Raw genomic sequence first — 20454 nt, forward strand, 5'->3', positions numbered from 1 at the left:
TCGTAAATGAAAATTGATTATCGGTAGAGAAATCGACGGGTAAACTCTTGTGACAAATTTTAAAAAGGTGAAATAAAATAAAGTTAGGTTATATTAGAAAAAAAAGGCGAAATAAAATAAAGTTAGGTTACATTAGAAAAAAAGTGAAATAAAATAAAGTTACATTAGAAAATTTAAGACTTGCTTACCCCAAGAGAAACAATCCGTCCATTCTACATGATGCTGAAGACAGAATTCCAACCAACCTGCAACACGCTTCCCGAAGGTACCTCATGCCGGATGGTGCAACCGGAAATACCACAGCAAAATTAATGACCAATGACTGCACAGGAGTTATCTTTCGATTTATTTCAGCCAATCAAATTTAAATATTTTTATTTCATACTTGTCGTCTTGGAAAGACCTCCAATGTATCTTGTGTAAGTCTCAGAAAAATCGACATGTGCGGTACAGGATGTACCACAGTCTTTGACAATAAAATTTAATACAATTTTAAATGATAAAGAATTTACTTGAAGAAGGCCAAATATATAAGTCTTGCAACAAACGTCACAGAATACAAATGTTAGTTTCCACGAACTTTGTCACCAAGAATTTTAATGAACAATTCATATAAATTTTATTGACTATATGACTTGAAACCTTAACAAAGTTTGCAAATATTTTATTTTAAATGTCCTTAAGTATAAAAGTGTATTTTAATTTGTCTTGCCAATCTATTAATGTAATTTTTGTATCTGATATATTGTGTGATTTATTCTAGCTGATGAAATCCCTTAGAGGAAGAAACATGCACTGGATTTAATCAATGTATTGAATAGGCGGACAGCTTAAATATAGTAGTTAAGTTATTATACTTAAGTTATTATACTTAAGTTATTATACTTAAGTATTCACTACTTGAGAGAGGACATGATCGGAAGAAGGTTACAAGAGACAGAGATGGAGGGGGCTTGTACACCACACCCAGGTGACTGGAGATGGGCAACGATGATGATGATATATGTTAAGCACAAAATTCTGGAAATAGACTTACAAATTTTTAAAAATTTCAAGGCCAAATTGTTAAAATTTAGATACTAATTTTTATTTTGTATTCTCACTGTTGCTGTATATCACACAATACACTCAGTACTTCCATATGATAGATAGATAGATATTTATTTCAATAACTAATTCCAACGAGCCAAAGGCTCATGCAGAGGAATTGTACAATGAATAATATATTCAATGGCGGATCTACAAACTCTGATACTTACAAAGATATAATCAGGTGACTTAAACAGTAAAAGTAGAGACATCAATACAGAAAGTGTAAAAAATAAAAATAAAATACCATTCTATAGTTCCTTAATTATACTAAGATGCTTAAACTATTTAGTACTACAAGTGAGTAACAATGCAACAGGATTGACAAAGCAGGGCAAATGTTTGTTTTAAACATGACCTATTTATATTTATATTTCACCTATGAAGTATCTATTCCATAGATTTTCCTTTGCCTTTCATTTGAAAGTTATTAAAGTAGGAGCAATTTTTATGTCAGTAGGAAGTTTGTTGTATGCTTGAATTGCTGAGAATTTACAACTATTCTTCCCATATTTTGAAGAGTGGATGTGATACAAGGCCAAATCATCTGCATGTCTAGTTTGATACCTGTGGTTGTCTGAATTGGTTATTAAAGTAGTGTTGTGAAATATTATGTTTCTTTTTATTTTATACATTAGTATGACAGAATTAAGCTCTGTAATTATGCTAAGAGGTGGAATTTTGGTCTGAGTGTACAGGTCTTTTACTGGGGTGTATAATGATAAATATGTTCCTTATTGCCCTCTTCTGTATCACCATTAGTTCATTCAGGGAAGACTTTATACAATGTGACCAAATTACACATACATACTGCAAGTGGCTATGTACTAGTGAATAATAAATTTGTAGGAGGAGGTGTTCAGGGATTAAATATCTAAGTCTTTTTAGTAACCCAGCAACTGGGGCGATTTTCTTAGTTATGTATTCAACATGATCATTTCAGGTCAGGTTCTCATCAATAATTAATCCAAGATATTTCACTTTATTTACTTTTTCTATTTCCTTATCATTTATGAGTAATTTATCACTATTTGAATGAAAGGAAGACAACGAACATCTGGAAAACTCACGGTTTGATGGTAGTGCATTTAACTTAAATTATACCTGTTTGTTACTCCTACATGCTCCAAATGCACTGGCACCCGTCAGAGAACATTTCATTGAGTATTTCCTGGTGAATATTATATTGATTTTTTCTACTGGTTTTATGTTGCACTGACTCAAAAAGGTCTTGTGGTGATGATGGAGTAGGATGGGCTAGGTCTGTGGAAAGGAAGCAACCATGTCCTTAATTAAGGTGCAGACCCAGCATTCGTCTCATGTGAAAATGGAAAACCATGGAAAGCCATCATCAGAACCTAGAAGGTGAGTTTTGAACTCACCATCTCCCCAATGTAAGCTAACAGCTACAAGTCCAAAACTCACAGCCAACTTGCTTGGTATGTTATGTACTTTTCTGACATCTAGCAGTATCAATAGGCAATAGCTAATCCCCAAGAAATATTTTCGCAGAGAGTATGAAGCAGCTGTTGAGATGGTTTCAAAGGGAGCTTCATTGGGTTCCTATCAGTTGAATCTCCACATCATTAGCAGCAGTGTTAATGTCTTGGCTGTATTCTGAGGTGCAGATGGTCTCCAGTATCGACTACTACAGTATGTCTTTTGGTATGTCGCTGTATTTGCTGCAGAACATCATGCTGAGTGCGTTTCATCCTGTGAACAAACGACATGATAATTCAGTTGAGTGGCATATGCTGCTGTACAATAAAATAACAATGTTGATTATTCATATATCTATTACTCTGCTAACATAGAACAAATGTAATAAGAACTTTAAAAACAATTATGACAATGGACAAAGTACATTTTTAATAAATTTGACCCAAAACCAAAACAACAATTCCCTGGTATGTTAACGTCAAGAAAGATCTCGAAGAAATGGGCCTACGGCCGGATGACGTGCACAAACGAGACCTTTTCAGAACAAGCATCGTGACTTTTGGGACTTTCCGGGATGCAAAGTGGACAACTGGTGCAAAGTGGTCGGTTGAACGCTGTGCTCAACACAGTGAGCTAATGAAAACCTACTGGATCAATCAGAAACTGAGTACATGCCAGAATGTATAATGAAACTTATCGTGGTCCCTGGTTGACCGATTAGCGAATAATAAATAAATAATTAGAAAAGAAAAGAAGGAAAGTACTAAGAAAAATTATTGGACCAAAAAAATTAAAATAAATAAAATAGAACAAAAAAGAACTTTATTTGAAAAATGAAAAACTTTCAAACAATATCATAGGGAGACTGAATTTAGGCCTAAGTCAAGCTGGGAAAATTAGGCCGACAACTCTAGCAAAAGTGGACTGTAATCCAGTGAAAATTTAAAGCAGATTTGGTGTCCTTAGTGAAAGAGATGGAAACATTTCATTTCAGAGGAGAAGAAGAAAACTCTGAGACAATGACGACTTTGACAACAAAAAGACGGAAATCAACTCCAGCAAACGAGCCACCAACAGAAGTGAGGAATGCACACAAGATGAGAAAGATCTTGCTGATCAATGACAGCCACAGACAGCAATGAAATTAGGCCCAGGTAACAAAGTGCAAAATATTATTAAACTGAATGCACCTTTAAGGAAATTGTGAGAAACATTGATAGTTAGACAGAAAACTTTGAAGAGAAAGATGTACTGGTGATAATGTGGGGAACAAATGTTGTAGGGCTAAATGAAAATGTAATTACTTTGGAAATGTACTATGCCATAAGTAATTTGCAAAAAATTAATGCAAAAAACCAATGTAATTTTGGATGCTATACCAAACAGCCATGATATGCCTAACTTAAATGAGAGAGCAAACAAACAACAGAATAGTTATTGCATCTAATATTGTAAACAGGGAATGAATAGCAATTGATTCTAAAAGTGAGAGTTTAACTAGGGATCACTTTACAAGGCACAGTCTTTACATGCAAAAAATCAAGTACATGACAGGGTAGAAAAATTGATTGAGAATTTTAATATGCCACTGAGAATTAGAGAGATTAATAATTAGAAAGACGGCAAACCAACATTACTAGATCAGTGGGTGATCAAATAGATAAACCCTCAGTTAACACCTTTTCTTAGGTAGAAGGTAAAAAATACAAGATGTCGATAATTATTTATCAATTAGCAACTTGAGGAAATGAGGCCAAGCCCATAAGTAGAATAATAGTAAAGGAACATAGTTCAAATTATCTTGATCATAATTTGAATAATCAAGAAAATTCTAGTTTAGCAGAGGAACAACAGGATCTTGATCATAGTAAATTATTTCAAACTAATGTGGATATTCTTACACAAGAAAATGAATCACTTTCAATCTTTCATATTTATGTACAATATATAAGAAGTAAGACAGAATTTTTCTCGATACATTTCCTTGTGATGCTTTGTGTGTTAATGAACATCAGTGTAGATAAAAGGAAGTCAGTTTATATATGTACCATCAGGATATGAAAGAGTGGCAAGTTACTGTAGAAGAAAAATTTAACATGGAGGTGCAGGAATGTTTCTAAAATTCAACCTCGATATAAATCATACAGCGTTAAATCTGATAGATTTTGTGAAGAACAATCATTTGAGGCAGGAGGTATCATGCAATGGATTATAATATAGAACTATATTTGAAGTACATATTTCATTGCATGAAAGAGCTATACCAAATGAATGGAGAGTTCCTATAGAGTACGGTGGGTACATGCTTAAAAGAGTCCCGTACTGGCGCACTCAATTGTTTTGTATCTCTGCTCCTAATGGTTGGATTTCAATTTTATTTTTCTTTCTTTGAAAGCTCTTGTGAAGTGTGAAGAGAATATTTTTTGCCCCTATACATTTATCACTACACCTTAAGGGATCTGCACAATTTTCAAAAATCTGAGAATTTCACTTTTCTCACAAATTTCATAGGCAAGTAAGTTTTAATTCTACTCAATATCCCTTTTCTTTTTTGGAAAAAAAGTTTTATGTAGATGGGGGTTCTGTATATATTACAAAAGACCTGTTTTCATAAACAAGCAACAATGTTAATTATTTTGAAAATATTTATCACTTTAAGGAAACAAATTTTTACAAACAAAGTTAACTAAATACTAAGAAGTACACATGTAAATGAACTGCTTCTATACAGCTCGAATGACTCTAGATCATGCAGTCATCACCTTCATCTTTCAGTTCATCCCTGGAATGAAATAATAATTATATTATGGCATTGGATCAACAAAACAACATGATCTTGAAATTGTGAAACACATTTTTTAAAACTGTTGCATTTTCGACCCCCAGTGCAGTTCATACACAGTAGCGTGCATGGAACTTTGGACTCTGAACAGGAGCATTGTGTACAGCATCCATAACAACTACATTTATTCATTTCTCACCGGGCTGCCATAATAGGAGGAGGAGAAGACCATACTGGCATCCACTCCCCAGCAACCATGGTTCATCCCCATCCTTCTGCCTCTGGAATGTTGTCCAACACTGAGCACGCTTGACTCCAAACTTGTCCTGCTTGGTATGCTGAATGAAGACAATGCTACCTTAGTGCCTCTTTCTTAGGGGGCAGACTTTTGCTTTTTGAAGTAAAAATAAGCTTCCTAACATCTTTTCTCTCAATACGTATGTGGTCTAGCCATTCCTGTTCCATTTTCCACTCAGATCCAAATTCTGAAGTTGACACTTCGAAAGAAGTGGTTTGGTTTGCTTTTGGCACAGGTGGCTCCTTCGAGGGCAATGTTACTGACTTGACAACACTGTAGCTATCTGAAGCTCTGGAACTTTTCTGTTACTGTGATCAATACAATGCTTGTGACAACTTCCCAAGGTTCACTGACCTCTCCTTTGGTGGGAAATCGAAAGATAGAAATTGCTGTTCCATAGAAAGATGATTCTGAAGTTGTGCTGCCATAGTTATGATCAATGTTGTCATAAGCACCAATCACGAAAAAACATGAAGCAAGTTTGACGAGCAAATGACATCTTCTTCTTGAAATCAGAGAATCTCCTAGTAAGCAAGACTTGCTGTTATCTCCCTAATTCTGTTTGGTGATTCTAAGAGGACTCTTTCATGCATACCATCAATTATTGTTCTATTTTCATGTTCTTCCAAACACAGACAGGACCAATAATAATGGAACAAGTGGTTCATGACTTTTCTTGTGACAAACAACGTTGCCTTTTGGCATGCTTTCACTGTGGTTGAAAACTATTAATTAGCTGATAGTCAATGCAGGCTGGAGAGCTCTAGTTGTGTTCTCCACTTAAATGTAACCATGGAGTAAATAACACACTAGAGCCAGAAGTTCTGGAGGAATGCTTGCAGTCTGTTGATCATCATTCAGGTGACCACCAAAAGGGTTTGTTTTTTCCCTGGGATATTACCTTTCTAATTTGTTAACTGAATCTTTCACATGCAACAGCATTGTCATCAAGGTTTTCAGAATGAACATTGTGAAATATATTACTATGATCTCAGTACAGGAAGAAATCTGCTGGAAAGTTGAGCTTTCAGTTCTGGGAACATTGTACGATTCCCAGACCTTGTTTTCTTTTTTTTTTTTTTTTTTTTCATTTAGTTTTGAAGGAGTCTCAAGCCTGTCTTCAGATGACATATTGGGTAAGGACGATGAACGTTTGCATTTCTTTGTCCTGTCAAGTTTTGTTTTGTTAAAGTTAAGGGCACACCTTATGTGTCACTTTGATTTGTTTTTTTGAAATGTTCCTTCTATTTCCTCTCTCTCCTTAACTTTTGTAAATCCAAACCATAGGGCACTGCACTTAGATTCTGAAAATGGAAACCTACAACTGGTTTTCCAGTCAGTGACCGGGTCAGGGATGGAATGAATGAAGCCCCCATCTTGCGGCGAGGATAGGAACTGTACCGGCTACCGAAGCCTATCGCACTACTCTGAGCAATGATTAATGACTGACAGATGAAATGAAATGATATTGGAGAGTGTTGCCGGAATGAAAGATGACAGGGAAAACTGGAGTACCCAGAGAATAACCTTTCCTGCCTCCACTTTGTCCAGCACAAATCTCACATGGAGTGACCGGGATTTGAACCACGGAACCCAACGGTAAGAGGTCGACGTGCTGCCGCCTGAGCCACGGAGGCACCTAGATTCTGAAATTCCATTAAATGTTCCTGCAAGCGTTCTGTAGCTAGCACCAGCAAGTGTGTGTGTAGCAGGGCAAATCAAGTCTCCATCACTAGACTCTTGATATAAGCAACATATGGTCCATTTTATGGCACTAGCGGGAGAATTAATATGTGCCAACTGCAAATGCCTTGAAGCCATTTTCATTAAGTTTCAAAACTGTTCAATATGAAACAAAAAAGGTTCAATGTTTAAAATGAGCAAACCTTTATAATGGAATGAAAACAAACTTAAGAGAACACCACAAATCATAAAATTACAAAAAAGAACTGCTACAAATTTAAAAAAACATTTATTTGAAAATTGTGCAGTACCCTTAAAGTATAAAGATAAATGTATAGGAACAAAAAGTGTCCTCTTCACAGAACCTTTCAAACAAACAAACCAAAATAAAATAATTGAAAACTGACCATTAGGAGATGAGGTACAAAACTATACAGTGCGCCAATACGGCGTCTAATGGCACCATTTTTAATGGCCGCCATTTTGATGTTCTATACGGATATTCAAGTGGCTCCCTATCTGGAAAGTTACCTTTTGGCATCAACTATGTCCACAGAAAGTGGCATATTCCAATAAAAAAGTGCAACTTTCTTTGGTGTATACACCGTACTAATAGTACACCTGTGTATAGAGGGAAGGTTGATAAACATGAAGGCAATAACTACAAGCCATTCAGCTTGATATGAGTTGCATGTAAGCTCTGGAACAGTATTCCTTTTGATTATATTAGACATGTTTGCAAAATTACTAACTGATTTGATAGAAGCAGTTCAGGTTTAGGAAAAGTTATTCCACTGAGGTTCAACTGGTAGGATTCCAGCAAGATATAGCTTATATAGATTCAGGATGTCAAATTGACTGTACAGCTATTGATCTATCCAAGGCTTTTGATAGGGTAGATCATGGGAGATTACTGACAAAATTGAGGGCATTAGACTAGTCAAAAGAGTGACTGAATGGGTGGCTGAATGTCTAGAAAATAGAACTCAGAGAATTAGAACAAGTGATGCATTATTTGATTCTGTAACGATTAAGAATGTTTTCTTATATATGTATAAATGATATGAGGAAAGAACTGGAACAGAGATAAGACTTTTTTGCAGATGATGTTATTATACTGCATAGAGTAATAAATCAGAAGATTGTAAGCGACTGTAAAAAAAGCTCAACAATGTTGTGAGATGGATAACAATGTACAATGTTTATGTTGAATGAATGAATGAATCAATCAATCAATCAATACTGATCTGCATATAGGGCAGTCGCCCAGGTGGCAGATTCCCTATCTGTTGCTTTCCTAGCCTTTTCCTAAATGATTTCAAAGAAATTGGAAATTTATTGAACGTCTCCCTTGGTAAGTTATTCCAATCCCTAACTCCCCTTCCTATAAATGAATATTTGACCCAGTTTGTCCTCTTGAATTCCAACTTTATCTTCATATTGTGATCTTTCCTATTTTTATAAACGCCACTCAAACTTATTCGTCTACAAATGTCATTCCACGCCATCTCTCCGCTGACAGCTCTTAGTCGAGCAGCTCTTCTTCTTTCTCTCAATTCTTCCCAACCCAAACTTTGCAACATTTTTGTAACGCTACTCTTTTGTCGGAAATCACCCAGAACAAATCGAGCTGCTTTACTTTGGATTTTTTCCAGTTCTGCTTTTCATTGGATTTTTTCCAGTTCTTGAGTCAGGTAATCCTGGTGAGGGTCCCATACACTGGAACCATACTCTAGTTGGGGTCTTACCAGAGACTTATATGCACTCTCCTTTACATCCTTACTACAACCCCTAAACACCCTCATAACCATGTGCAGAGATCTGTACCCTTTATTTACAATCCCATTTATGTGATTACCCCAATGAAGATCTTTCCTTATATTAACACCTAGATACTTACAATGATCCCCAAAAGGAACTTTCACCCCATCAATGCAGTAATTATAACTGAGAGGACTTTCCCTATTTGTGAAACTCACAACCTGACTTTTAACCCCGTTTATCAACATACCATTGCCTGCTGTCCATCTCACAACATTTTCGAGGTCACGTTGCAGTTGCTCACAATCTTGTAACTTATTTATCACTCTATAGAGAATAACATAATCCGCAAAAAGCCTTACCTCCGATTCCACTCCTTTACTCATATCATTTATATATATAAAAGAAAACATAAAGGTCCGATAATACTGCCTTGAGGAATTCCCCTCTTAATTATTACAGGCTCAGATAAAGCTTCACTTACTCTAATTCTCTGAGATATATTTTCTAGAAATATAGCAACCCATTCAGTCACTCTTTTGTCTGGTCCAATTGCACTCATTTTTGCCAGTAGTCTCCCATGATCCACCCTATCAAATGCTTTAGACAGGTCAGTCGCGATACAGTCCATTTGACCTCCAGAATCTAAGATATCTGCTATATCTTGCTGGAATCCTACAAGTTGAGCTTCAGTGGAATAATCTTTCCTAAAACCGAATTGCCTTCTATCGAACCAGTTATTAATTTCACAAACATGTCTAATATAATCAGAAAGAATGCCTTCCCAAAGCTTACATACAATGCATGTCAAACTTACTGGCCTGTAATTTTCACCTTTATGTCTATCACCCTTTCCTTTATACACAGGGGCTACTATAGCAACTCTCCATTCATCTGGTATAACTCCTCCGACCAAACAATAATCAAATAAGTACCATATCTGAAGTACTTATTTGATTATTGTTTGGTCGGAGGACTTATACCAGATGAATGGAGAGTTGCTATAGTAGCCCCTGTGTATAAAGGAAAGGGTGATAGACAATTGTATAATGGTAAATGGGCTGAAAAGTCAGGTTGTAAATCTCACAAAGAGGAAAAGTCCTCTCAGTTTTAATTACTGTGTTGATGGAGTGGAAGAACCTAACTTTTAATATAAGATAATATCTTCATTGAGAAACTTACATTAACAGGATTGTAAATAAAGTTTACAGTTCTCTTCATAATATTATGAGAGTATTTAGGGGTTGTAATAAGTATGTGAAGGAATTAGCATAACAGTCACTAGTAAGACCCCAATTATTGGAATATGGTTCTAGTGAATGGGACCTTCACCAGGATTACTTTATGTTTTCTTATATATATAAATGATTTGAGTAAAGGAGTGGAATCAGAAGTAAGGCTTTTTGCAGATGATGCTATTCTCTTTAGAGTAATAAATAAGTTACAAGATTGTGAGCAACTACAAAATGACCTAGATAATGTTGTGAGATGGACAGTAGGCAGTGGTATGATGATCTTCTTCTTCTTCGTTTTGCCTCATGACTGAGGCATCGTGACTATCATAATATTCAACCATCTAGCCGATGAACCATACTCTGCCATTCTTCCCTATCTAAAGCTTTCAATGTGGTTGCTCTGAGAGAACTTTGCAGGGGGCCATTCACCATGTCCATCCAACACGTTGGTACTTGTCCTCATTGTCTGGTTCTCTGGACTTTGCCCTGAACAATCAGCTTTTGAAGACTACCATCTCGGCGCATTATATGTTCAAAGTAGCGTACGATCCGATGGGAGACCTTACACGATAGATGAACTTTTATCTGTAGTTGGTTCAGTATTGATGTGTTCGTGCGATGAGCTGTCCAAGGAAACCTTAACATTTTCCTCCAGCTCCATATTTCAAAGCTTTCTATCCATTCATAATCACGTTTGAGGTTGGTCCACGTCTCTGCGCCATACAAGAAGACTGAGAAGACTGAGAAGACTAGAGATTCAACTAGCTTCTGTTTTGTATTAATGGTGATGTTACTATCTTTCCAGATCTTCCGCAGGTGGATCATTGCTACCTTTGCTATTTCAATTCTTCGCTTTACTTCATCTATGGAACCATCAAAATTGGATAGTAAGGAGCCTAGATATACATACTGATGTACAACTTTACACATGTGGACTGTTGTTGTTCTTACGATCAACATTCATGACTTTGGTTTTCTGTCGATTTAGGCATAATCCAATTTCTAGGCTTACTTCCTCTAATCTCTTGATCAGCTCTGTCAACTCCTCTTCAGATGATGCTATCAAGGTGGTGTCATTAGCAAATCTCAAGTTGTTGATCTTGCATCCCCCAAAGGAAAATCCTTTGTCCCAGTCATCTAATGCAGTTCTCACTGCATATTCACCATAGGGATTGAAAAGTAACGGTAGCAGGATACATCCCTGATGAACTCCAGCCCTTGTATGAAACTGCTGTGATAATAAACGGGGTTAAAAGTCAGATTGTGAGTTTCACAAATAGGAAAAGTCCTCTGAGTTTTAATTACTGCGTTGATGGGGTGAAAGTTCCTTTTGGGGATCATTGTAAGTATCTGGGTGTTAATATAAGGAAAGATCTTCATTGGGGTAATCACATAAATGGGATTGTAAATAAAGGATACAGAACTCTGCACATGGTTATGAGGGAGTTTAGTGGTTGTAGTAAGGATGTAAAGGAAAGGGCTTATAAGTCTCTGGTAAGACCCCAACTAGAGTATGGTTCCAGTGTATGGGACCCTCACCAGGATTACTTGATTCAAGAACTGGAAAAAATCCAAAGAAAAGCAGCTCGATTTATTCTAGGTGATTTCCGACAAAAGAGTAGTGTTGTTGTTTATAAGTTTCATTTCCGTATTGATAGATATTACTTTACAAAAACAATATAAATATAAGTGGTGACTTATATTTATATTGTTTTTGTAAAAAAAAAAAAAAAAAAAAAAAAAAGAAGAGTAGTGTTACAAAAATGTTGCAAAGTTTAGGCTGGGAAGAACTGGGAGAAAGGAGACGAGCTGCTCAACTGAGTGGTATGTTACATTCAATTTACAAAGTATACTTTTATTATTTAGCTATTCAATACCTACAGTACCACGTTTTGTGGTTACATAATCATAAAAGATTGAAAAGTTGTGGACATGTTTTGCCCTTCTTATTGGGCATCATCAGCACATTAGCTAATCTTAAAACAAACAATTTTATTAAGAATGATTACACTATTGTTTATGAAAAATTGAGATGAGGTATGTTGTGATATTTTAAAAAAAAAATCTTTGAAACAGTAGTTAAGAAATTTGACATGGGAAGTATAAGCACATGTTAAAATTATTGTAGTATATTTAACAATATTGCCTAAAAAATTATTTGTGATGATAAGAAGTTTTTAAAATCAGCACGTATCTGGAACTGAAATGGATCCTCTTCTTAGTGAAAATCAGTAATATTTGCCGCGGTCGCTGCTAAGTAGATCAGAGGATAAATTTTGTTTTAAATTATGCGTTCCAACTGTTAAAATTAGGTTAAGAAGAAGCAAATGGTGTATTTTCAATCTTTAAAAGTCTTTAAACGTAGGAAAGATCAAAATATGATGATAAAGTTGGAATACAAGAGGACAAATTGGGGCAAATATTCATTTATAGGAAGGGGAGTGAGGGATTGGAATAACTTACCAAGGGAGATGTTCAATTAATTTCCAATGTCATAGAAATCATTTAGGAAAATGCTAGGAAAATAATAGATAGGGAATCTGCCACCTGGGCGACTGCCCAAAATGCAGATCAGTATTGATTGATTGATTGATTGACTGATTGAGTGTAACAGTTTCAACTCTTTGGATTAAACGGTACAGGAAAGGACAATCAAAGGCAAGAAACTTTATTTTAATGGCATATGGCCATAACAAGTTTTGTCTATTGAATGAAGTATAGTAGATGTATGATGTTTCCTCCTAGTCAAAATTACTTAAAAAGCAACAACAACTAGCAATGGGCTATCACACATTGCTTTACAACTAGAGTTAAGATAATGTGATAGTACTTCAATCAATCAATCAATCAATCAATCAATCAATCAATCAATCAATCAATCAATCAATCAATCAATCAATCAATCAATCAATCAATCAATCAATCAATCAATCAATCAATCAATCAATCAATACTAATCTGCATTTAGGCCAGTCACCCAGATGACAGATTCCCTATCTGTTGTTTTCCTAGTCTTTTCTTAAATGACTGCAAAGAAATTGGAAATTTATTGAACATCTCCCTTGGTAAGTTATTCCAATCCCTAACTCCCCTTCCTATAAATGAATATTTGCCCCAATTTGTCCTCTTGAATTCCAACTTCATCTTTATATTGTGATCTTTCCTACTTTTAAAAACACCACTCAAACTTATTTGTTTACTAATATCATTCCACGCCATCTCTCCACTGACAGCTCGGAACATACCACTTATCACCAAGTTTACTCAAGGAGTATTTTATTGCACCACCTATTCAATACAATCCACTGTTGCATGGTTAAATGAACATAAAAACTACCAGATTTTAAGGAACATGTTTCGCCCCTCTTTTACTGGGCATCATTAGCCTTATTCAATCCTAAACAAACATTGGTCTGAGGACCTTATCCAATTTATATAAACTATACTGTTGAATTCTTAATAGTATTGACACTGCATTAATTATATTTACAGTACCAAGATACTTAAAAGCATATATACACACATTAAATTCACTTTAAAAATATTAAAATATTTATCTAAAAGAATTTTGTGTAACATTATTTCTTAAAAATAATTCATGTCTGAATCTGAAATGGATCCTCTTCATAAAAATGCTTGAACAATAAGCAACCCTTGGGGACTAGAGTATTGAACCCAGAGACTTACCAGAGACTTATATGCCCTCTCCTTTATATCCTTACTACAACCCCTAAATACCCTCATAACCATGTGCAGATTACTGTAAACTTTATTTACAATCCCAATTATGTGATTATCCCAACGAAGATTTTCCTTATATTTTTTTTGCTATTTGCATTACATCGCACCGACACAGATAGGTCTTATGGTGATGAGGGGGGACAGGAAAGGCCTAGGAATGGGCAGGAAGCAGCCGTGGCCTTAATTAAGATAGAGCCCTAGCATTTGCCTGGTGTGAAAATGGGAAACCACGAAAAACCATCTTCGGGGCTGCCGACAGTGGGGTTCAAACCCACTATCTCCCGGGTGAGAGCTCACAGCTGCATGCCCCTAACCGCATGGCCAACTCACTCAGTTTTCCTTATATTAACACCTAGGTACCTACAATGATCTCCAAAGGGAACTTTAACCCCATCAGTGCAGTAATTAAAACTGAGAGGAATTTTCCTATTTTTGAAACTCACAAGCTGACTTTTAACCCCGTTTATCATCATACCATTGCCTACTGTCCATCTCACAACATTATCAAGGTCATGCTGCTGTTGCTCACAGTTGTGTAACTTATTTATTACTCTATACAGAATAACATCATCTGCAAAAAGCCTTATCTCTGATTCCACTTCTTTACTTATATCATTCAGATGTACAAGAAAACATAAGGGTCCAATAATACTGCCTTAAGGAATTCCAGTCTTAATAATTACGGGTCAGATAAAGTTTCACCTACTCTAAGTGTTTGACTCGTGCAAACAGTTTTAAAGACCCATTTTACCATGACAATGATTCAGAACAGTAGAATTAGCTTGTGGTTTTTTTAAGACGAGAAGAGTGACATTTTAATAACAGTGAATGCTATTTTACTTAATAGCAGTATGATGTATCAGCTGAAAATGATCCATGTAGATTGAACTAGTCCTGTAATGACATTTTAGAAAGATAAAAACATAAATATATGAGGGTCGATCAAATATAAACAGGATTTTTGTTGGTAGGACTGGCCCCGCGCTTCTGCTATGCTTAGGCAGGACCATTAGGAGTGGCGGGAGTGTGCTGTTAGATATTTCCTGCCATTTTGTCAGTAACGCTCATGATGTTGGAGCAACAGGTGCACTCCTCCACTGCGCCACACATAATTATAAAATTTCTTGCTCGCGAAGGAGTTACATCAGCGGAAATTTGCCAGAGACTGACTGCACGGTTCAGTGATCAAACATTGTCAAGGACGTGTGTGTGTGCCTGGCATTAAAAGTTCAAGAAAGGATGAGAACGTATGGAAAATCAGCAACACGATCGTCGTCCTCGGACCAACATTACAGACGAAAACATTTGTGCGGTTAAAGACATTATTGACGATGACTGACAGGCGAGAGTATCAAAAATTGCAGAACAAGTCGGAATCAGTTATGGGAGCTATCAAGCAATCATCACAAACGACCTACAGTTCCGTAAAGTGTGTCCAGATGGGTCCCTCTAACTGTCTCCAAGCTACAGGAAATGCACTGGACTGCATTTTGTCATCCTCCTTACAGTCCGGACTTATCACCCTGCGATTTCCATTCGTTCAGACCGCTTAAAGAAGCTCTTATTTTTATTTTTATTTTTATTTTTTTTGCTATTTGCTTTACGTTGCACTGACACAGATAGGTCTTATGGCGACGATGGGACAGGAAAGGCCTAGGAATGGGAAGGAAGCAGCTGTGACCTTAATTAAGGTACAGCCCCAGCATTTGCCTGGTGTGAAAATGGGAAACCATGGAAAACCACCTTCAGGGCTGCCGATAGTGGGGTTTGAACCCACTACCTCCCGGATGCGAGCTCACAGCTGCACGCTCCTAACCGCACGGCCAACTCGCTCGGTAAAAGAAGCTCTAGGAGGGCAACAATTTGAAGATGACGAGAATGTGGAAGACTTCGTGCGAAAGTGGCTGGTGACATGACCCTGTTCTTTTTATGATAAGCGCATCAAAAAACTGCCACGCTGGGACAAGTGCATTTCCAAGGCAGGAAACTATTGGAAAAACAAATTGTAAATGCCTTGTATTTTTCAATAAATGAATTTAAATAAATAAAATTCCATTCATATTTGATCTGCCCTCATATCTGTTTTCATTATATATAGTATTGATTAGGTGGAAACATCCAATCTTTATAATTGAGAACTGCAGAGTTATCAATAAGGGAAAATGAAACCAATATCATATGAGATCATGTCCTCATCTCAAACTGCTGCAGCTTTTTTCAGGCACACTCTCAAAGGAGGTGAGTTGCATGTACCATTTTCACCACTGGCAGTAACAGGAATTGAACCTGGGCCCAGAGGACAGCAGCCATTATTGCTAACCATTACAATACGGAGGTGGGACAGGAAAGTGAAAGACCCTTTTTAGGCCTTACAAACCAAATACAGTAAACCCTCACTATTTTGGATTAAGAGGAGTGTAACCTGGTCCAAATTAGTGAAAGTCTGAACTAAAGAATGTTTTCTAGAATATTTCTCCAAAGTTATAATAAGATATAAACTGTATTACAGTATGTATACAATGTATGTAATGATTAAATAAGAATGATATAATATTATCTGAAATACAGTACAGTATATTAAAGAGGCGGTGCATGGTATTGTTGCAGAGTTGAACAACTCCCAATAATTTTCATTTCATTTTTCGTCTTTTCTTCTAATGTTTTAGTTTAATAAACCTAACATGTATTCCAAAACATGTTAAAATCAACCATCTTCGGTCGTTCACTGTAATAATGCTTCATAACGGACCAAGAAACTCTGCTGGCTTCGAATCAAACTCAGGGGGGTTTGCTTTCCTACGGGAACTCCCTAGCGGCTAGCGTGGCGCAATGTACCTCAGCAGGGACGAGCCTAAGCCTGCATAGCATCCGGTAGCATGCTCGCCAGTATCGATCTCAGGGAGTTACATGAGACTAGCAAGTCTCCTACCGAGAAACAGTTCCAAATGTCCCCGTTAGATTGCGCCACTCTGCGGAGATTACTTCATTCCTACTTTCTCTGCTCTCACAAAGGTAATTCATTTCCATTTTTTAATTTACAAATTTCATTTATGTTGCATCGATGCAAATAGGCCTTACAGCGACGATGGGATAGGAAAGGGCTAGGAGTTGCAAGGAAGTGAGCATGACGTTAATTAAAGCACAAGCCACAGCATTTGCCTGCTGTGAAAATGGGAAACAGCGGAAAACCATCTTCAGGGCTTCCGACACTGGTGTTCGAACCTATTATCTCCCAAATGCAAGCTCACAGCTACGCAACCCTAACCGCACGGCCAACTTGCTGGGTAATTTCTTTTGCACGCCATACTAGACCAACCACATTATTACCAACATCCTGCTTCAATGGAAAATAGGAGAACAAATTTTCAATTCAAGTGAGGAACAAGTAACTGTGCCAGGCTGAGTGGCTCAGATGGTTGAGGTGTTGGCCTTCTAATCCCATCGTGACAGGTTTGATCCTGGCTCAGTCCGGTGGTATTTGAAGGTGCTGAAATACATACGAACTCCGGCACCTTGGCGTCTCCGAAAGCTGTAAAAGGTTGTTAGTGGGACGTAAAGTCAATAACATTATTATTAAGAGTAAGTGTAGTTACAGTGCATAATTAGCCTCTCATTTCCTGGGTTGTATTTGCCATATATATTATAGTTTTAGTAGGAATGTAGTTCATTACTTAATGATATTAGAGTTTCTTGTTATTTCTGTAAGCTATAAAAATGTGATACTGAAAATGCTGGTGCAACACCCGGCTTCAGGTATATGGTATATTGTAATATAAAAGTAAATGATGTTAACACAGTACAGTAGGATTAAATTAATTAAATTTACAATTTTCAGAGGTACGAGGTATATTTTTAAGTAAGTACCATTTTGATATGTCAACAAAACAAGTAAAGTTTTTGTACGAATTATATTTTTACATTAAAGACCACCTTTTTATCTACTTTTCTACATAATTGCCACCAACATTAAGGCACTTATCATATCGAACAACAAGCTTTTGTATTCCGTCATCACAGAAGGTTGCCATCTGACTGGACAGCCACTGAAACACAGCCCTTTTGAGGCTATTGTCTTCATTGTGGCGCTGACTTCCAAGTTGCTTCTTCAGGTGCAAAAACACGTGGTAGTCACTGGGCGCTAGGTCAGGACTGTATGCAGGATGACGAAATTGTTCCCAGCCAAATAATGTGATCAGGTCTTGAGTTCGATGGGCCGCATGTGGTCTGGCATTGTCATGCAGCAAAACGATCCCTTTACTCAGCATCCCGTGCCTTTCATTTTGAATTGCACAGCACAGTTTTTTTAAGGTCTCACAATATGTTTCTGAATTTACTGTGTCACCATGAGACAAAAATCTACAAGTAACACCCCCTCCGTGTCCCAAAACACGGTACACATGATTTTCCGGGCTGAAATTGTCTGCTTAAACTTTACTTTCTTTGGCGATGTTGAAAGCTGCCATTCAATTGATTGTTGTCTTATTTCTGGTGTAAAGTAGTCCATCCATGTTTCATCACCTGTGACAGTTTGGCTTAAAAAATCGTCACCCTTAGCATCATAACACTCAAGAAAAGTCAAGGCGCTGCCTAAACGTTCAGTTTTGTGCACCTCGGTCAATATTTTTGGTACACATCGTGAGCACAATTTTTGATAATTTAAGCATTCTGTAACAATGTCATAGATAACATTCCTTGAAACTTGAGGGAACTCCTCTGATAATGCAGAAATCGTGAAGTGTCTGTTCATTCTCACTTTGTCGTTGACTTTCTGCATCAACTCGTCAGTGATCACGGAGGATCACCACTCCATTCCTTGCCATTAACATTCTTTTGGCCATCTTTGAAAGCTTTTACCCATTTGCGTACCATTCCATCACTCAGAATGTTTTGTCTGTACACTTGACAAATCTGACGGTGAATTTCAACTGCTTTCATGCTTATAGCACTAATAAAATGAATAACAGCATGTATTTCACAGTCAGTGGGATCCTCAATCGGCGGAGGCATTTTAAATACGCACAAACAAATGTATACATGGTTGATTGTTGTTGCAGTGGCCTCTGTGGCTTGCTAATAGATGTAGCTGCACAGTGCGCATGCACGGGACACCGACCACAGCATTGCAGTGGCGGAATTTCAAAACGTTACTTACTAAGACAATGCGCTTCGTGCATTAAAGAAGCCTGATAATTTTCTACTGTAGGTATATATCATAAAAATTAATTTATTTTTTGAATTTCATAGGCTACGTTTAGAATGGTACTCCAGTTATTTGCTGAAGTCATCTGAACCTACATTACTGTACAGTAACCAAAGAGATCCCACAGCCTGATTTTGAAACCAGAGCAAATGTTATTACCACTGACATCTGTCCATAATGCCTTTTTAAAGAAGCAGCTTATTTTTGCTTGAGACTCTTTTTCTGCACTGAGATTTATTTTACTGTCAAGGTCAGAAGTGAATGAGGACTGATATAGCAAAAGGTCTCTACTTGGAAATTAACAAATTATTAGCAAGTAAAAGTACCAGTAATCCTCCTGTTTATGACGATACCAGGCCTTCTCAGCGAAAAGTAGGAGGCAGGCAATAGCAGAGCCTGATATCAGTATTGCTATGGCTGATGCAACGTTGTTGATAGTGGCACTGGAATAACCTGGGCCACTGCCGCACACAGGAGGAGGAGAGATATTCCTTGAAGACATCAGTCTGAGAAGGCCAGCCTCACGTACTTTCAACAGCCTGGAATATACAGTCAATAGTGGTTAGATATAATGTTTAGTAATGGAAAAGGTCAAACAAGCAGTGAACAGGAATGAGGATAAGATAAATATAATGAAAGGTCATTGTAGGAAGAGGGAGAAATAGAAAGAGCAGAAAAGGACAAACATGAAAATGCAAAAGGACAAGGACAATTTCCCAATCTTCATACACTGTCTTCAAACAGAGAGCAAGACAGGCTGATAGCATACACGGTAGATCGCTAGCCTTCTGAACTTAAGTTGGAGGGTTCGATCTCGGCTCAGCCCAGTAGTATTTGAAGGTGCTCAAATACATCACCACGAACCTACTACGCTGGCGTAGCAGGGTGAGAGGTGATACTCCCATGTGGCGCGTCCCAGGTGGTGTATAGGCGGGTCCTAACCAGCTTGCCAGCGGACTTCAGCGAAATAAAACAGCAATAACTCTCACGGACCAAACACACAAACCCCTGTGGGTGGGGGACGCAGATGAAGAATTAATACACCCACAGTATACCCTGCCTGTTATAAGAGGCTACTAAAAGGGGTGACCAAGGGATGATCAAATTAGGACCATGAGACTACTTGTAATTAGAACTACCACGCGGGGAACACCATGGGTCACCTTTACTTGCGAGTAGTACCACTATATTAGGTACACAATAGGTTTGTGATAAGTAACAACAG

The 20454-nt window shown here is 37.2% G+C and overlaps 1 protein-coding gene across 1 annotated transcript in view; it reads right to left on the reverse strand.

Annotated features, from left to right (window-relative positions):
* Positions 1 to 874: 874 nt before the first annotated feature.
* Positions 875 to 20454, reverse strand: part of LOC136879404 (probable glutamate receptor) — a 117385-nt gene continuing 97805 nt past the window's right edge. The window contains exons 10-11 of the mRNA XM_068228890.1: positions 19556 to 19768; positions 875 to 2802 (exon numbers count right to left, since the gene is read on the reverse strand). Of these exons, the coding sequence (XP_068084991.1) occupies positions 2688 to 2802; positions 19556 to 19768 (328 nt within the window). The 3' untranslated portion in view covers positions 875 to 2687. The remainder of the gene's footprint in view (positions 2803 to 19555; positions 19769 to 20454) is intronic.

The sequence above is a fragment of the Anabrus simplex genome, chromosome 8, assembly GCF_040414725.1.
Source record: "Anabrus simplex isolate iqAnaSimp1 chromosome 8, ASM4041472v1, whole genome shotgun sequence".
Lineage (NCBI taxonomy): Eukaryota > Metazoa > Arthropoda > Insecta > Orthoptera > Tettigoniidae > Anabrus > Anabrus simplex.